Here is a 19,984-nt window from a genome sequence, read left to right as displayed (position 1 = left end):
ATTCTGCCTCTGTAATAGGTACATATGTTATTTGGGCTTTTAACTTGGTTTTTACAGCTTTCCTTTACCCTTCTGCCTACCACTAAAATGCATAGCTAAAATGTATGAATTCCATAGATTACCATAGAAATAGGCAAATTAATTCAAGTGTCCAAATTATACAGTATTTTTCATGGGTATTATATAAAATCCTGGAAGCTTTTAGTGTTCAGTTCTGCTTGTATTTGTGTGTTTTGTGTTATTTTGAAAGTGCCATATATCAAAGTCAGTTTTCTTTCTGCAGCATTTTTTGTCCTCAAGAAAATACGGAAGAAGCCCTGCTGTTACTGCTGATTAGCGAATCAATGGTAAGTGGAATGTGTTTTTACATCGTTCTTTCCCCGGCCCTGTAGTCTCTTTTTTGATACAGCCATTCTGCCAGTATGACGACTCTTTTTCTTGAGAGAAAACACTTTCTAGAGGGTATACGTGGATGGGAAAAAAACAGTAGAGGTTTAAAAAGAGGGTTGTTTCTTAATTCCTGGACCAGCTAGCAATGTCTCTTGGTTAGCCTGGAGCTTGGAGCTTCTCTATCTTCTATCTTGAAGCAGGTATCTTAGTTCATTCATTTATCCACCCAGTATTGGCTGAACATTAATGCGATTGTATCTAGGTAAACCACAGCTAAAATGACCACCGGAGGAATCTTAAAAGGAGAAAGAGGTCCCCAAAGGGTGACCTTTATAAGCCTCTCAATTTGCCCTGGAGTGGGGGAGAATTTTGGGATAAGTCATTTGTTGGTTCTATGAACCTCTGGTTTTCACAGCAGGAACTTGATGAAACTCTCATCCTCCTGCCCTGGTTGTCTCTCCCAGCTCCCAGCTGTCACCAGACACTGTAAAGTCCCAGGCCTTGAGAACTCACTTCTGTTCCCTGTCACTGCTATTGTGAGGGAGGTTTTGCCAGACCCTCTGATTGCTTTGAAACATTTTCTTAGTATTTGGCCAGGATATTGAATTTTAGGTCTATTTCACCACTCATCATTTATAGGGTTTCTGTCCTGTGTATCTATCACTAGGCATTGTGGCCCTGGCTTGAAACCTTCAGGATCATGTGTGTTATAATGGCAAATTCCTCAGAAGAATAGTGATGTGTACTGAGGACCTGAGCAGAATGGGCGGGCTCCTGCAATCAAAAGATCTTGAGGGCTCACATCCCCTTCCCTCATTTTACACATGAGGAACCCGAGGTCCAGAGCAGGCAGAATGCGTGCGTCACGCAGTGGTCTCCTGTTCCTGCTAGGAGACTGTACTGCCCCCTCCTCATAGCTGTCACTGCTTACCCCCAACCCCTGGGGCAGCCCAGGGGAGAAAAGGGAATCATAACTAAAGCAAAAGAAAGCATTTCCCTTCTTGCCCTCCCCACACATACTGTTTAATGGGAGGTATAAGATGGACTCAGGTGAGTATAGACATGGGGTCTGAGCATAATAACATACATGCACAGAGAGAAGGAGGGATCAGAAGAGGCCAGAACTCATGAGAGGGCAGCTCTCTTGCCTTTGATTAAAACTTTGAATGGCGGCTGGGCGCGGTGGCTCAAGCCTGTAATCCCTGCACTTTGGGAGGCCGAGACGGGCGGAACATGAGGTCAGGAGATCCAGACCATCCTGGCTAACACGGTGAAACCCCGTCTCTACTAAAAAAAAATACAAAAAATTAGCCGGGCGAGGTGGCGGGCGCCTGTAGTCCCAGCTACTCGGGAGGCTGAGGCAGGAGAATGGCGTGAACCCGGCAGGCGGAGCTTGCAGTGAGCTGAGATCCGGCCACTGCACTCCAGCCTGGGCACAGAGCAAGACTCCGTCTCAAAAACAAACAAACAAACAAACAAACAAAACTTTGAATGGCCCACCGATGTTGACAAGAGCAAGCCTGCGTGAGTTACCACCTCTTTTGACTGGGAGGCTGTTTGGTGTCATTGGGCTTACTTCCTCTCAAGGAAGCAGGTTGTCCGATAGTCAGCTGGTAACTTAGGATGGTGTCATTTACATTCTCTGCTTGCCTTGGTGCAATCAGGGAAGCACATAGGTGAGCAGGCTGGCACATGGTGGCATTCAAGTGAACAAATCTCCCCAGGCTTTCCCACCGGGGCATCCGTGGAGCCAGCTCACCTTGGCCTCCTGGTCAGCATTCCCTCATCCCAAGCTGGGTCCTTGGCAGGTAGTTCCCTTTGGGCAAACTTGGTTGGTTATGGTGTACACGTTCTGAAAGCATGGTGACTATACATTTTAGATTACTTGGACAATTCTGATTGAAAATATTATGTTCCATTGTCAGATGATATGTTCCAGTCTGCAATTTGGAAAACATGGCCACCTCTCTAAAACGCTTGCACTAAGTGGAGATGTCTGTGGAATGATGTCTCCAACTCTCCTGCTTCTTAATTGAAGTGATAGAAACTAATAATACTCAAACATTGAGATCCCTTTGAGACAGTCAGAGTTGGCTGTGTGGTATGTAATTTCCAGAAAAATCTCTTCAGGGGATGTTGAAATCCAGTGATGTCATCAGTGGGTATGAAGGACAAGGTTTCTAACCAAAATGATTATGTTCTCCCTATAAATCATTTCAGAAAATGTAGGTAGAAATCTAAATGAAGTTGCTTTTGGAAGCCTTTTTTCCATGTCCTTTGACTTCTCGATTTTTTAGTTTTTAGGCAGAAAATGAATGTGCTCAATTTCAAAACCAAAATGAAAATTTGTGGTTTTTGGATGTCAGAAAATTGTGTTCTTTGTTGGTTCTGACTTTAATTCAGAAGCATGAATTTGTCCATAGCTTCTCCACCTACAAGATGTCACTTAGAATTGTGCTATTTTCTAACCACAAAACAAATTAGTTTCCCCTAGGAGAATGGGATTATAAGAACTTGATTTGCAGAACTACCACTGAGGCAATATTCTGGGATATTTATTATTTGTGGGTCTGTTTGAGGTTCTATATTGTACCTTTTTAGTCAAAAGATACTGATACTTTCTCTAAAAATGAAAAGAATGCATTTGGTATAACTTGAAAACCTTTCATAAATAGTATGTTTGTTTTGCTCTCTTCCAGGCATCGGTCTCAGTATAGAATATGTATAGCAAATAAATAAAATGAGACCATTTGCAACAGGCCCTGTTTCCTTCAGAGCTGCTTTTTTTGGGGGCTCAAGAGGGACTCCTAACAAGAAAAACTTAGAATGAAATCTTCAAAAGCAGGCTTGTTTCCGTAAGAGATGACTCACTTTGTAGGAAGTGGCCTGTCTTATATATTCTTATTTGTCTTTGACATTTAAGAGCAAGGAGTTTTAAAGTGAGTAAGTACTGATGGGTGGCTAAAAGTAAATGCCTTGGACTCACACACAAAGAAAATGCATTTTGTCTCATTAGTGAGAGGGAAGGTGTGTGCGTGGCCTTTTTGAATGTCAGGAGGAAGATCAATGTCAGCATGCCGGGACAAGTGACCCTGGAACCTCATGTACCACTTTCACAGGAAAGACTGGGGGCGGGCCTGTCTCTGCTCCCATGGACAGATGGATCTGCAGACTTCTGTTAATTAGCAGGGGGAAAAGGGCAGGTGAAATTGAAATCTAACTTTGTTGATTTTGAACTTCCTATTAGGGAAAAAGGGAAAATGAGCTAGCTATCGAGTCTCATACATGTGATATATTAGAGGAATCTGTAGAGAAATTAAATTTTAGAAGTAATGGAAACAAGTTGCTGTAAAGAGCATTTGATTTCTGGATAGATGAGATTAATAAGTTTGAATGTGCCTGATGTATTTCTGTGCTAAGCTTAGAAAATTGTTCTCTTGAGTCCTCTATGTTAATATCTTTTAAAGGAAAAATCTGCTTTCTTCTTGTTTTCTCTTATATATCTGTGTTGTGCTTCCCTAAACAAGATTGGATTCGTCTTTGTGTTCTGTTCCAGTGAAGATGTCATATAGGGATTTGAATATTGCTTGGTGATAGAGGAAAAGTAAGATAGATCTCTGTAGGACTCATGGAACTTGATGACACAATTGGGTGTTGGGAAATGCAGGGCTGGGAATTTTCTCCCCCTCTTTAATGTAGAGCAGAAGCAGGATTCGCGAGTGAGGCGCAGCAGGGCCTCACTTGATGGATGATTCGGCTGCTCCAGAGCGCAGCTGCATCTTCCACGAGGCCGGCTGTGAACCTGAGCCCAGGGAAAACTTTGTATTGGCTGCCAAGGCTTCCTGCAAATGCCCGCCGACAGGTACAGGTGCCCTCTAGGTTCACAATTCTAGGACTTCAGTGTTGGGATCATCCCATATATCATGTTCTGCAGTGCCCAGGGGATTTTGAATAAATAACCCAAGGTGACAGGCCTCTGCTCATTCCTACCCTTGTCTCCATTCCCTTGGCAAATCGGTAGGGGCAGGAGGGCCTAGGTGGCCTCCCCACCATGCAGCACTAGGCTTTTTCTCCATCTGCTTCTCTCTTCTGTGTTTTTTCAGGCCAACCGGGATGCTGTGCTGAGCAGGATACCTGAACATAAGAGTGACCGCCTCATCAGTCTACAGAGTGCGTCTGTGGTCTATGACTTACTCACCATTGCTCTTGGAAGAAGAGGCCAGTATGAGATGCTGTCAGAGGTACAGCCGCTGAGTCTGGTTGACATCCAGGTGGTGGGTGACAGTTGCATGGTGACCCCAGGGAAGGGTTGTGAGACCTGGACCTGGGCCCCCCTCCATCAGTGGCAGCCATGTGATCTTGGGCCAGTCACTTAACTTTGGTTTTCTCCCCTGTAGAATGGGCATTGGGCTAAATGATTAGGTGGTGGAATTGATCTAGTCTTTTACCATGAGGGTTCCATAACCCACTGGGCTGTGAGTTTGTGTGTGAGGGAAGGCAAACATTTCTCAAGCAGTTTCTCTTTCAGTTAATTTCCATCAACTGAAAATCTCCCATCTGTGATATTAGTTTCCTCATAGAACAGGTTTGGTTTAAAGTATCAGTGTGACCAGTGAAATTGCCAGTGACCTGACAATTTCAGGCACAGCGTGTTATGTTAGCTGGCATAGATCGTTTCATATAAAGGAGACAGTCTTCTTTCAGAGTCTTTTGCTTGTTCAGAAGGGACCCTCGTGGATTTCAGATCTTGTACAAGGTACTGTCATGTTCTCACTCCCTCAGTGTCTAAGAAACTGTGAGACCTTTCACAGTTTGACTCTTTCACAGTTTCAGAAGAAGCTGGTTCATCTTGGGCTGTGGTTATGCATTATTAGGTTCCTGCCCAAAATATCAGATTCTACCATGGTAAAGCTAAATAAATAACAAGAAGATCATTTTATCTTTTCTTTAGCAAAATAGAGAGAAAAAAAATCCCTATTTTGTTAAAAGGAACTTTTCCATGTTATTTATCTTTCTCTTTCTAAATTTATACCCATTGCAACAGCCTCTGGGCACGAGGACAGGGAATGAAATACAGTAACAGATTGGCTGAAATCAGATAAGTGCCCGACTCACCCTCCAGCCTGCCAGTGCATCGCCACATTAGGCAGGAACCTTGGGGAAACAGATGAGCCAGCGTGGCTTGAATCTTTTTTTAGTCCATGGTTTGGTGACTCTACAGGGCAGTGGTTACTCAGCCTCACAATCCGACCTGACAAAGCAGTGTGTGCAGATGCCCCCACCACACGCAGCTCAGCCCTGGGGCTCGGTCCAGGCTTGGGATTGGCCCAGGTTGTTCATCCCTAAATGAATCGAACCTCTGCCGGTACCTTGATTTCCTGGGCCCCCCTTCTCCCCACCACCTAAGTTGCTGTCAGTTGTGTCCACCACAAAGTCCGTCACTGGGGACCATGCCACCGACCTCACAGTTAAATTCCTTTAAGGTGAGTTTGTTCCTCCAGACAAAACACATATCACCTCTCTAGGTCCAAGGATGACAGTGGTAGGCACACATCTACTTCCGTCCCATTGGGTAACAATGTTGCCTTTCCCCGGCTCGAAATCTCCTAGGTCCGAAACAGGAGTGAGGAGCTTGAGGTGTCTGGCCCTGTTGACTGACTGGGTGGTCTCTGCCCCTAGCTTCCCATTGTTCCATGAATGCTCTAGGGGATGGTCATCACCCTCATGGATTCCTCTGCAAGCTGCGGCTCTGGGGCCTTGTTTTCTTGTTTACTAGGACCTTGTTTTCACCCAGATGACTTCTGTCTTGATATCATATGTAGCTCCCATCTCGTGGTGGTGACCTGCCTCCCAAACGACTGGGTATGTGGTCGCGGGAGCCTTTGCGAGTCAGAACTTCACCCCCCTAGTCACATTGCAAATGGTGGTGCAGGCCAAAGGTTGCCTCGGAGAAGCCGGAGTAGGAGGGTGGAAGAAAGGCAAATTTACCCCCGAACCTTTTGAATTTTGTACCATATCTGTGTTTTATCTAGTAAAAATCTCAACCAACTGATAAAATATATGAAATGAAGGATGTTTATTTCTTCAGCACATATATGTACTGTCACCTCTTCTGTGCCAGAGGCTCTGATTAAGGCCAGGGATACAGCCAGGAGCAAGGTGTGACCCCTACCCACAAGCTGTCCCCAGCCTGGAGCTGCCAGGTGTGACAAGCAGCTGCGGCCCATGCGCTGATGGGGGCGGGCCCAGCACAAGCTCTGCGTGCCTTTTCTAGGGGTTGGATATTTGGCTTCAGCCTTGCCTGTGCCAACCACTTAGGCAATTGGAGCGAGCATTCGACAACTGTGTTGTCTCAGATCAACCGACTAAAACGGTAGATGTCGTAGGAGAAAGGTGAAAGCTCACAGCATCTCAAGGCTGCCTGGCCCATGGATAGCTCAGTTACTGAAGATAGGGGTTAGGTCCACCCTTTGCTGAGTGTGTACCCTCTCTCCCTCTGTCCGAGGCCACATCCTACTCTGGGTGTCCCACTTGTCTTATTGCCTCATTTACTGGGGTTTTTCTGAATCCATTTTTTTTCCCCCTCCTCATCTGCCTTTCCATTTTCTCAGGACTTTAAGTTAAAAGGATAACTGGCTTTTTTTTTTTTTAATTGAAGTACAATTCACATAACAAACTTAACCATTTTAAAGTGTAGAATTCAGTGGCATTTAGTACGTTCATACCACTTAGTACATGCACATTTAGTACGTGCAGCCATCACCTCAAATTGCAAAACCTTTTCCTCATCCTGCAAGAAACTCGTTAAGCAGCCACTCCCCGTTCCTCACTCCCTCCAAGTCCCTGTCAACTACTCACCTGCTTTTTTTCTCTATGGATACTGATTTGGGGTATTTCATATAAATATAAATAGCCAATATTTGGGCTTTGGTGTCTGGCTTCTTTCACATAGCATAATGTTTTCAAGGTTATCCACATTGTAACATGGATCAATATTTCTTTTTATGGCTGAATAGTATTCCATTGTGCAGATCTACCACAATTTGTTTTTCCATTCATTAGCTGATGGAAATGTGGCTGTTTCCACCTTTTGGCTACTATGAACAGTGTTGCCGTCAGGATAACTGGATTTTAAACTTCCTATATTACCTTTTTCTGAGCTCCATAAATGTTAGCAATTATCGTTATTATCATTTGTCTTAGAGGTATGTTCTGTTTCCCTGTCTTCATTTCCTCCACTGTCAGCAGAGCAATCTTTCTGAGACACAGGAATAGACATGCCACCCTTCTGTTCACAAATATTCCACAGACTCTCTCTCTTTCTTTTTTCTCTTGTTTTCTTTTCCTTTCCACCCATAATGAAATTGACTTCATTGTTTATCTTTCCGCCATATGCAATAGTCCTGCATGCTCCTTGGAGAATCAAACAATACATAGAAAATATAGAAAAGGAAAGAAAAGTGCCTTGGAATCCACTCTCCTGAGATAGTTGACTACTCACCGACATTTTAGAGGCGAACTTTACATCTGTCTTTATGAATAAATGTGTGCATTATGTAAGTTTTGTTGAATGGGACAGTATCTTACACATTTTACTGTGGATATCCCCTCTCTCTCTTCTTTGCTTCGTTGGCACCTCACCCATCTCTGCCTCCTCAACCCCAAACTCGGGTCATCAACATAGTGTGTCACAGGCTCTAGAGTTAGAGAGCTTTGGTTTGAGTTCTGGGTCTGCTGTGTACCAGTCATGTGAGCCTAGGCACATCACTAACCTCCTATGCATCAGTTTATTTTCCTGTTAAATAGGGGTAATAATTGTGTGCATGTATATCTCAGACAGTTGGGAGATGCGTATTCATTAATCCATGTAAAGTACTCAGAACAGAGCCTAGCACTTAGAGCTCGGTAAGTGACAACTGTACGCTGCTGCTCCTGCAGTTACTCCCATTGTATACACAGGAGTTACTAGGCACAGGGGGAGCAACAAAGGATACAGAAAGATCTTTTGCCTTCAAGAAATTTCCACTCTAGTTAGGGAGACCACATGGAAACAAACAAAAAGATAATCAAATTAGAGAATACGTAGTAGTGCAAAGCATGTTCATTGGCAGGTGAATGGAACAGGCCAATTGCAGCCGAGTTTATAGGTTGGGAGTGCCAGTAAGAGATTATGAACAGCGGATATATGAATTGGCTCTTCAAGGCCTGATAGGCATTAAGTGGTCTAGGAGGAGAGAGACCCTCTTCATCCTTAAGCTCACAGAGCTGTGAAGGCACTGGACCTGAGGGAACGGGAACCCAGGGCTTGCTCTCATGGAGAAGTGGGAGGAGAGGAGCTTGGAAAGAAAGTGTGGGGCCTGATTGTCAGCACCACAACCTATTGGCAGACTTTACGTGTGCCCCTTGCAGATGCGATCTAGATATATCACCCTGTGGCTCATCTGTGAGCAAGTCCTCTTTGCCTCAGAAATGTTGCTAGATCTTCTTTTACATGGGTGGAAGCTTTTGTGGACAGAAGAGTTCGTAAAACCATCAGTCAATTGTGAGAGAGAGAAGAGGTCTTACCTCCTTCTCACCCTGTCCTTGTGCTTTCCTTCCTTCTCTTGTCCCCAACCAGCATTAACACTTATACATCCAGGCACAGCATGTCTTCCTGCTTCTTGGCTCCTCTCCTTGGCTGACCTGGGCCCACGGGCACCACAGAGGGTGGGGGCACCTCTGCTGCCACTGCCAGCCCATGTTCCTCTCTCCTGTCCTTGGCACCCTTGTGCAGTGGGTGTGTCGCGCAGCATTGTGCAGACCCAGCCTTTTAATAACTGTGCTCACAGGGCTAAGCGGGAGCAGAGCCTCTCTTTCCCAAGGAAGCTGGCCTTTCTCTTGTGCTTATTCAAGATGGAAGGCCGCTCTCCCATCTCGAGACCGGCTGCCTTTGTGTGCACCTACATCATCGTGCCTTTCTTTCCTTGTGGACTCTTCAGCCAGATGCTGGCCAAAGAGCATTGTACAAAGGAGACCCAGACCAAAGGTTTATCATATCCTCATTCTGACAGGTTTAAATAGAAGCACAATGTTTACCATATCTCCAGTGCTGTGAGTTTTCGTGTTTTTAAAGACTAATTGTGAGCCCTGCTGAAAGGTTTGTGTAGGAAGGAACGCTTCTTTTTTTCCTCTTCGTTTTAAACAGCAGCACTAGTTGGCATGACAACCTGCGCTATTAAAAGTAAAGCAACAAGCACCGCTTCCTCTGTTTTTCAGAATGAACCCAAGCTGCTAAGGAGGTTTGTTTCTTGAATTTGACTATTAATGGCTCCATTTCGACAGGATATTATGGGGTCCTTTTAGAAGGTTGTGTGTGTCCCCCCTCCATAGGCGAGGCAGCTTTAAAGACAGGAATGGTATTTTTATCTTTCCTGTTGAACTCATATTCATGTGTTTATGGTAAATCTCAACAACACCATAGTTCTGTGGGTAGAACTGTCTGACTAGTAATTGTACCAAAAGGACATTTACACCTCCCTAACCTAAACGCTTATTTAATCAGGGAGCACTGTGAAAAGCATTGCACATCTAACAACGTCTGCTTGCCAGGCCTACCATTTGTTTAAAGTTCAGCATCGCATGCAGCCCCGCTTGTACTGCAGAAACCCAGCCTTGAGCTAGGTGCCAAGGTTTCTAGAAGGCATCAGTGGGCATGACACAAATGGAGCCGTAGACTTCTGAGAAATCAAGGCAGGGTGTTTGGTTAGTGCTGGGTGGTCCCTAACAACTTGCTGAATGCACCAGTGCTTCCAAGCCAGTGTGCACCCTCATCCTGCTCCCTTTTCTTTGGTTTTAGAGGTCCCTAGATGTGCAAGGAGTGTATCTTCCCCAGGCAGGCCCAAAGGTTAAAGGTCATTGAGTGGGAAATGGGCAACAGAGGAAGGGATGGGCCCAGCTTGGGGCAGAGCACCTGGACAGTTACCAGCTCTGGTCCAGCTTTGTGAGTCAGCTCAATAGGGACCATCTTCACCATTTTTACATGACACCCTGCCCCAAAGAATATCAGCCTCTGACATGGCCCCTGGGATCTCCATTCTCACCGTTATGAAAATGTTCTTTCGAATTAAGCATTGCTTTCTTAACATGGTCCTCAATGAAAATGCCAACACGCTTGGGAGGAATGGAAGGAGTTTAAACTCTTAGGGTAGCATAGTTCAGAGAAACAAGGTATCTAGGTACATACCTCATGGTTTTGTTTTAGTTCTTTGTTTAAATTTTTTTTTAATATGCCATATTAACCTTTTTAAAGTGTAAAATTCAGTTGCATTTAATTACATTCACAATGTTGTGCAACCATCATCACTATTTATTTGCACATTTTTCCATCATCCCAAACAGAAATTCTGTACCCATCAAGCAATAACTTTTCATTCTCTCCTTCCCGATACCCTAGTAACCTCTAATTTAATTTTTGTCTTTATGAATTTGCTTATTTTGGGTACCTCATATAAAAGGAATCAGGCAATACTTGCCCTTTTATGTCTGGTTTGCTTCACTTAGCCTAATGTTTTCAAGATTCAGCCATGTTATAACAATATATCTGATAGCATTGATCAGAACTTCATTCCTTTTCATGGCTGAATAATATTCCATTGCATGTATATGTTACATTTTGTTTATCCCTTCATCTGTCAATGGACGCCTGGATTGTGTCCACCTTTTGGCTATTGTGAATAATGCTGCAGTGAATACTCTCCTTGAACTTTCCTTCCTTCTGCTGTCCCCAGCCAATATCAACACTTGCACATTAGGGCACAGCATGTTTTCCGAGTTCCTTTTTTCAGTTCTTTTAGGTTTACACCTAGGAGTGGAATTGCTTGGTCATATGATAATTCTATGTTTAACTTTTTGAGGAACTGCCAGACTGTTTTTCACAGTGACTGTACCATTTTACATTCCTACCAGCAATACACAGGGTTCTAATTTCTCCACTTCTTCACTAGCACTTGTTATTTTTAAATTATTATTAATGTAGACATTCTGGTAGGTGTGATGTGATATCACGTTGTGGGATTGATTTTCTTTTCCCTAATAACTAATAATGTTTAGCATCTTTTTATGGGCTTATTGGCCATTTGTATATCTTCTTTGGTAAAACTACTATTCAAGTCTTTTGCCTATTTTAAAGTCTACATAATAAACTCTGGTCAGCTATATTTTTAGAGATACCACACCGGTTTTTTTTTTTTTATAGAGATTGTAGAAACCAGCTTAGACTGGTTTCAAACTCTTGGCCTCAAGTGACCCTCCTGTCTTGGCCTCCTAAAGTGCTAAGATTACAGGCATGAGCTACCATGCCCAGCTTCACTTTCTTGAAATGTCTTTTGATGTGCAAAAGTTTTACATCTTGATTAAGTCTGGTGTATCTATTTTTTAATTTTGTTGCTTATGCTCTTGGTGTCATAACTAAGAATCCATTGCCAAATCCAAACTCATGAAGGTTTACTCCTTTGTTTTCTTCTAAGGATTTTACAGTTTTGCTCTTATATTTGAACTGTTTGTCCATTTATAGTTTTTTTTTTTGTATATGGTGTGAGGTAGGAGTCCAACTCCATTCTTTTGCATGCGGAAATCCAGTTGTCCTAGCGCCATTTGTTGAAAAAACTATTATTTGCCCTATTCAATGGACTTGGCACCCTTATCAAATATCGGTTGGCCATAAATGTGTGAATTTTTTCCTGGAATCTTAATTCTGTCTTTGGTCTATGTATTTTTATGTAATACCATACTGTTTTGATTTCTGTAGCTTTGTAGTAAGCTTTGAAATGAGGAAGTATGGAGTCCTTTAACTTTGTTCTTTTTCCAGTTTGTTTTGGCTATTCTAGATCCCTTATAATTCCATATGAATTTGAGGATTGGCTTTTCCATTACTGCAAAAAAAAAAAAGTTGAAATTTTGATAGGGATGCATTGAATTTATAGGTCACTTTGGATGACATTACCGTCTCAACAATGCCTCATAGTTTAACATCAGACCTGTGTTATAATCTCAGTTCTGCTACTTTACATGCTGAATATAAACTTGAACAGATTCCATTACCTCTCTGAACCTGTCCCCTTATATGGAAAACATAGATAATAATAAGATCTACCTTGGAATGTTATTATGAGGATTAAGGAGATAATGTATGTTACTGTAAAAAGTGCATGTTACTATTATTATTGGTGGTATTAATAATCTGCTTTCTAATTTAAAAATCTCCTTTGTATGAAATAATAACTCTGGCAGATGATCCTTGACCCTTATATAGGGAAGTACCCACTGTATAGTAAAAAAATTCAGCCCTGGAGTCAGGGAGATCTGTGTTCAAATTCTGGCTCTGCCCTTTCCTAGCTGTGAGACTTTGAGAAAGATACTGGCCCCTCTGAGCTCCTACATAAGAGACTGTTAGGAAGCTCAGTAAGATAATGACTATAATGTAGCCAGCACAGCAATTGATGAGTAATATATATCATTCGATTCCTCTGTGGTTATTAGAAAGGATTGATCTCAAATGAGTCTCCTTGTAATTTCTATCTATTCGGTTTTTTTGGAGCAATAGGGCAAGTCCAGCCCCACCTCACTGACAGTCTACCAATTTTTTTTTTTTTTTTTGGTTGGTCTTATTATCTATTTTGAGCAGGTAATGTATGCACAAGGGAAGTGTTACAACAGAGCCAAGGGGAACATGAAGAGGAAGTTACTTGTGTATACTCCTAAAGACTGACTATAAATCCATAGGCCACTATGCATATGTGCATGTCCCCATTCAATGCAAAAGTAGCATGCCACAGGACATAAAATCTATGTTTTATCCAGCCAGTGATCTATCCTGAAGATTGTAGCAGATCCATGTGTCTAGATCTGCTCCTTTCTTCATAGGGTGGGAGAATGTTCCATAGTAAAGATGCCCTGGTAATGGATGACTCCTTTTCCCTTTAGAGTCCACCAAATTTTGAAGACAATTGTCATATTGTCTTTCTTCCTTCAACCTAAAGTGCCCCCGGTTGGTTCCTTTAGAACAAGGGTCAGCAAATTAAAGGGCCAGATGCTAAATATTTTAGGCTTCAAAGGCTAAGAGACAAAATCAAGAATAGCATGTAGGTATAACAAGAGAGAAAACAAATTTCCACAAAATTTTAATCAATGAAACTCAAAATATAATGAGTACAATGTTTGTAACATAGATTCATGAATGAGAAGAATGGGGTTGTTTGTGGGAGTAGGGGATAACATCTTGCTTAATTTGAGTTTAAAGTTAATAACCCCTCTCACCAAATTGATGGTGAACATTCAGCTATAAGTACAATTCTTAACTTTTGGACTCTAGAAACAAGCAGTAGGTCACATTGGGCCCTCAGGCCATAGCTCAGTGACCCTGCTTCAGTCCTTTCTGCTATGTCATCGTCTCCAGTCTTGGTAATTCCAGTACTCCTCCCTGCCTCCATGTTTGCTGCGGCCCTCCTTAAAGGACCTCCGAAAGAATGGATCCCAATTCTCTGTCCAGCCTTCATCCGAGCATTTACTGTGCTGCTATTTTGTACATGGTGTGTGCCAGGCTGCCACATTTTCAACTCCTTACTTCCTCCCTTAGTCCTGGCATGGGCTAAGCGGCAGCCATGGTTGAAGGGTTAAAACCTGGTGCCCCAAGCCAGGGAAGAGAGACTGAAAAGACCAAAGGTGTGAGGCAATTGAGGAGACAGGAGGAATGGAATGCCCATTTTGTGAATTCAGTACATTTTGCAAGGAACAGCTACACTGGCAAAGCAGCGGATGGAGTAGTGTTTGAGTAGGACCGTGGAGACCCTTTACTCAATGTGCAAGCTTGGTCTACTTGATTTGTAGAGTTGAGAGGAGAGCATGCCAGAAAACTGCATCCAGCATTCAAATTCTATAATAAAGTCTGTGACCTTTGAAAACAACCCACTCTACTCCTCTTACCGTGGCCAGAGGCAATGATATCCTTTAAGTGTTTGCCAAAGCAATAAAACTCTGAGACTTCCCTGCTTGGAGCAGTATTGCTGTTTTAAAGCAAAAAGAGAAATGGGAAGGGGTGGGGCATGGATACATTTGCTTTATTTCCAATATAAGGAGAGATAACTTGAGCAAGTTTTGATGTCTATGTTTTCTCCAAACTTGGGGCGAGGAGGGGGACTTTCATTTGTAGCTGAGAGTCCCATAAGTATGCCTTTGAGAAGCTTTTCCTGGACCCAGGCTCCTGCAGATAGACCTCTCAAACTCCATTTTAATTTGTACTTTCATTTTTAGTTAATTTAGGAGTGCCGGCGCGGTGGCTCACACCTGTAATCTGAGCACTTTGGGAGGCCAAGGCGGGCATATCACCTGAGGTCAGGAGGTTGAGACCAGCCCAGTCAACATAGTGAAACCATGTCTCTACTAAAAATGCAAAATTAGCCAGGTATGGTGGTGCACGCCTGCAATCCCAGCTACTTGGGAGGCTGAGGCAGGAGAATCACTTGAACCCAGGAAGTAGAGGTTGCAGTGGGCTGAGATCACGCCATTGCACTCTAGCCTAGGCAACAAGAGCAAAACTCTATCTAACAACAATAAAAAGTTTAGGAGTCGAGGATCGTGAGACCTTGGCTCTTACTCTAGGTGTGCCACTGTGTGCAGCCCTGGGGAGCTCCTGTCTCCTCTCTGGGTCTCAGTTTCCATATCCATAAAGTAAGAATGGGATCAGATAATCTCAAAGGCCTCAAATTGCTCTGTGACTCTGTCAGTCTGTGGATCTAAGACGATGGCCCAAAATGTTTGAATAGCTTGCAGAGTTTTTTATTGCTAAAAGTTAAGGAAGTGAAATATTTTGTATATATCATGTTTAAAAACAATCAGTTACACAACTTCAAGGAATCTGATTAACTGACTCGTGAAGTATACACAATGTGGAAGAGAAAGTCTCCCTGATGAACTGAAGGATCTATGTCATAAGAACTTTTAGGATATGGCTGACCTGTCTATGAGGTAAATCATGATGGCAGTTCACTCTGCTATTTGTTGTCTTTTAATAGTGATGAATTTTGGACGTACACTTCAGGCTAAATTTGAGGGGTGTCTGATTATTTTATTTCTGCCCACTCCCCAGTGGGATTTGGATGCAGAATCTTACCCTTGAATTCCAAAAATAGACTTTGGCTTTGCTGCGCTTGTGGTACTGTACAGCTGTCGCTGCTGCACACCCTGTTTGTGTAATTGGGCTTTATGTACTAGGGAGGTAATTGCTAAATCCCTTTCTGATGCCAGAAAAGCTTCTCGTTCCTGGAGCCCCTCAAAGATGGCTGATTTATGAAAAGCCAGAAAAAGGGACTGGAAAGGCATAAGCTCTTGTTACCAAAAGGAACCATTTTTGCAAATGACATTTTAACTCGCACTTAAATGATTAGGATGCCATTTAGAGTCTAATTATTGTTCTACCAAATATTCATGGTATTACATGAATGCTATCTGGGATTAGAGAGGTGGCAGTCATGTGATTACAGCGAATGGGTCTATCTTTCCTGGTAGAAATAATACCACTGCCAAATCCATCTTCTTTTCTTGTGAGGGAGGTGATTTGGAGATGTCACCTGCTGTTTTGCATGGGTGACTCAGGGATCTGCAGCTCTGGACCGGCCCCACTTCCCTTCCTGGGCCCACCCTGCCATCCCTCCGCTGGACTCCCGAAGTGGAAAAGGGGCCAGAATCTAGCTCGTGCCACTCAAAGACTCCTATTCACACTGCCTTTGCTGTCCACTGGTGTGCCCACCCTCATTCCCAGGGGTTCTCATTATCCCCTTCATCCGCCCTTCAGAACCCTGAAGATCTGCTCTTGCTTTGTTTCATAAAAGCCAGCCTATCGATAGCTTTCAATGCGGGCCAGACACTCTTTTGAGCATTTCACATGTATTTCTGCATTTAACCCCCATTACAAACCCATGGCTGGGAGGGAGGAGCTTGAATTGAGATAGGCAGCCTGGCCCCAGAGCCAGTGCCTTCACTATGTGACTGTTCTGTTTGTCCTCACGCCCTGTATGCTGGGCTTGGGTGATTAAAGCACTCTTTTATATGTCCCCCATGCACAGAACACCTGCCATCTTCAGAAAAGTCCATTTTCATCAATGCATCTTTTTCACTGGAACCATCATTAAAATGTGAATGCAGCTGGGTATGGTGGCTCAAGCCTGTAATCCCAGCACTTTGGGAGGCTGAGGTAGGCAGATCACCTGAGGTCAGGAGTTCAAGACCAGCCTGGCCAACATGGTGAAACCTCGTCTCTACTAAAAATACAAAAAATTAGCCAGGTGTGGTGGCAGGCACTTGTAATCTCAGCTACTCGGGAGGCTGAGGCAGGAGAATGACTTGAACCCAGGAGGCAGAGGTTGCACTGAGCTGAGATTGTGCCACTACACTCCAGTCTGGGAGACAGAGCAAGACCCTGTCTCAAAATAAATAAATGAGCAAATAAATAAATATTTAAAAAATAAAAAATGTGAATGCTTTTATTTTATGTTCTCCATCTCCCCACAACATTAAAACTGCAATTTTTTACTCTGTCACATACACATATGATAGGGTTCTTAAAAAGGGATAGGCAAACAGAACTGGGATGAGCAAACAGCCTAAGGGGCAAGGGTTGTGGATAGCATATGCTCCCAGTGACAACCCACATTCCTTTTTACCATGGGTGTATTTTTTTGGCAGGGAGTCTTCTTTTGTAGTTGAGGTATGGTTGACCTGAACTGCTTAGGGGTTTATGTAATCTTCATGTTTACGGAAACATAGGGGAGGACATGTTATATATCCAGGCAGCATGCTTGGCATCAGCATTTCAGGAGCATCTGAAGCTGTCTGGGCAGTTTTCCAAAGCTGGCGTGCCATCACTGTATCTCATAAGATGCCAAGAGCCCACTGGCAGGCAGCACCATCGGCTGTGATGCCAGAGCTCACACCCTTTTGAATTGGGGTGGAGGGCTAATTTGCAATTGACCCAGATTTCCTAACTCTCTTTAGGACACCCTCTTGGCTTGTTATGGGAGGTGGGTTGTTATCATTATGAGAAAGAGGTCCAAACTAGGAGGGAACTGAGAGAGGTGCTACCTGTAGAGGAAACACAGGACTCGTGTAATCTTTGTTGGTTGAGAACTTTGCGACGGGCTGGAGATGTGGCACCACTGGCTGTCGTGGTGCTGGTGGATATCGTGGGATCAATAAAGTTGATTGACACTTCTACTAGCTGGAAAGGTCTCCGTACTTAGTAGCCTCAAGCAAGGGTCCCCATTAGCAGCAAAAAAAAAAAATATTGCTGAGTCTCCGAAATAGTTCAAGAAGTACGTGGCCTTTTTAGGGGCCTTTTATTTAGCTGTCCTTTGCTTTCTGCAGCATGAGTGGGCCTGATAAGTGAAGTGTGAGTGGCGCGATGTAATTAAAGTTTCAGAGGCAGTAGTGTTGTGGTGAAGAGCTTAGTCTCTGGAACCAGACCACTTCACTCCCATCTGGCTCCACCACCGACTCAGAGGCCCGTGTACTCCCTTAACACTTCTGCACCTGTTTCTTCACCTGCAAATGGACGGTGATAAAGGGACCTGCCTTGTACTTTGCAGGGTCCTTAGGATTACCCAATGAGGCAATGCTTGTAAAGAAATTAAAATAGTGCCTGGCTACAGGGTAAGTGTTACCACACTTGTTAAAGAAATGAAGAATAAGCACACATTCTGGTCCAGTTCTCTAAAGTTGTGCCCTAATCTCCAGGGTCTCAGATTGAATCCTTTTCTAAAATGAGGAAACATTTCGTAAAGTTTTGTAAACATTTTGTAAAGATATTTATTTCTGATGTAATGCATTGTAAATCTGAGTTTTCGTACATTGAATCTGGGTAAAGTGATAGGTATGATACAATTTGTTGTATTTCCATTCCTAATATAAGAATGTTAAAATTTTTAAAAAGGAATGATAGCTAACCTTTGTTTAGCACTCACTAGCCTGTTTGTGAGGTGCTATTTCCTGTGGCATTGTATGTAGTAACTAACTTAGTAACTCTCTACATTAATCACTGTCATATTTCCCATTTTACAGTGAGGAATCTAGGCACACAGTGGTTAATTGCTTGCCCGAATTCACACACCCAATCTGTTGTGCACCTTGATTCTGTATTCCTAGCTGCCATTCAGGTTGTGTACTCCCTATTCTGAAGGGTTCTCAGGCAGCTGTACAACTTGTTGGGGGCTGGAAGGTAGGGATTGTTACAGGAGGAGCCTGAAGCGTTTGATTGGGCATACTGTCAGGGCCTTGGCTGTAGGTGACGGAACCGGACTTGTTAAGCAGAAAAGGAACTTATCCATCTGCACTGCTAAGCTCACCAGTTCCACCAGAGGCTGAAGAAGAGACTGGAACAGATTCAGGGAGACAAAGGCCCTGCCCCAATTTGGGAGGCCCCAGCTCACTCAGGACGCTTAGAACACTTGGAACGCTTGGAACGAGTTCCAGAGGGCCCTTCCCTGCCTCCCTACCTGCAGATTCAGAGGCTGGCAGGAGCATGCGATTGGCTGTCTGCACGCCACGCGTGTGTCACGTTTCTATCGCTTGTCTTTTTGGGAGTGCCTGCTCTTCCCCGCCGCCAAAACCAGAAGAGATTTGAAGTAACAGGCAGCCAGAATGACAAGTGCCCTCTCCTTTGGGGGCTTCAACTAGATGCTCCCCACGTGATCTGCCAGCCACAGGATCCCGTGATTCTACTTCCGATGAGGACTGGGGCTGTTTTTCTTTTCTGTAGCACCTGGAACGCAGCTCTGTACCAATTAGGCCTCCGGTGAATGTGCTTCACAGAGTTTAATGAGACTGTTAGCCTTTGGCATGCAAGAAAAGAAGGGGGCACACTTATTTATAGCATCTAGCTTTTAGATTCAGAACACACTGTTTCAGCTGCCGAGCTCCTTTTGTTGATCAGGAGAACAGTTGATATTTATCATTCCTCTTAGCAAAAGGAGGACAAAAAACCATTTAAACATTTAAATGTTTAAGTACTTAGTGTTTAAGTACTTACTAAGTATATTTAAGTACTTAGTGGTGATATTGCAACGTATTGGTTGAGTAGGGCTGTTAGAACGATCCTCATTTTTTATTATCTACCGTCTCTCCACATACCGGCTCCCGGTGCCTCATTTCAGCCACTGTGATCATTCTCATCTCCTCCTCCTCCATCATCCCTCATTCCCATCCCCAAGTCAGTTTCTAGGCACTGCTGACTTTTCACTGCTTAGCATCCTCCATCACACTTGCCCTCCCCCACTTAGTCCCAGCCCGTTCCTCCTAGACCGGGGTTAGGTCTCTCCCGCCACGCTGTCTTGCCTACTTGATCTCAGCGTGCTGCTTTCATTTCTCCCTTCCCGCTGTGCTCCTTAAAGGCACAGTGACACCTTCCTCAGTACAGCAAAGCAGCTAAGAGGGCCCTGGGTTCAGGTTCAGATTCCAGGTCTGCCGCTTGGTGTCCGCACTAGTGAGGAGTGTATTCAGATGTAATTAACAAAACCAGCATGCAGTGGCTTAGCCAAAGCGGAGTTTATTTGGTTCACCCTACAAGAAG

The 19,984-nt window shown here is 43.7% G+C and overlaps 1 protein-coding gene across 3 annotated transcripts in view; it reads left to right on the top strand.

The window, feature by feature from the left end:
* The window catches only part of TTC7B (tetratricopeptide repeat domain 7B), a 271,311-nt gene that overhangs the window by 129,363 nt on the left and 121,964 nt on the right, over positions 1-19,984 (top strand). For all 3 annotated transcript variants that reach the window (XM_037984383.2, XM_007987574.3, XM_037984385.2), the window contains exons 8-9: positions 284-347; positions 4,494-4,631. In XM_037984383.2, coding sequence (XP_037840311.1) covers positions 284-347; positions 4,494-4,631 — 202 coding nt within the window. The remainder of the gene's footprint in view (positions 1-283; positions 348-4,493; positions 4,632-19,984) is intronic.

This window comes from Chlorocebus sabaeus, chromosome 24 (assembly GCF_047675955.1).
Source record: "Chlorocebus sabaeus isolate Y175 chromosome 24, mChlSab1.0.hap1, whole genome shotgun sequence".
Taxonomy (NCBI): Eukaryota; Metazoa; Chordata; class Mammalia; order Primates; family Cercopithecidae; genus Chlorocebus; species Chlorocebus sabaeus.
The sequence above is the reverse complement of the archived record's forward strand: the minus strand, read 5'-3'. Positions and strand labels throughout refer to the sequence as shown.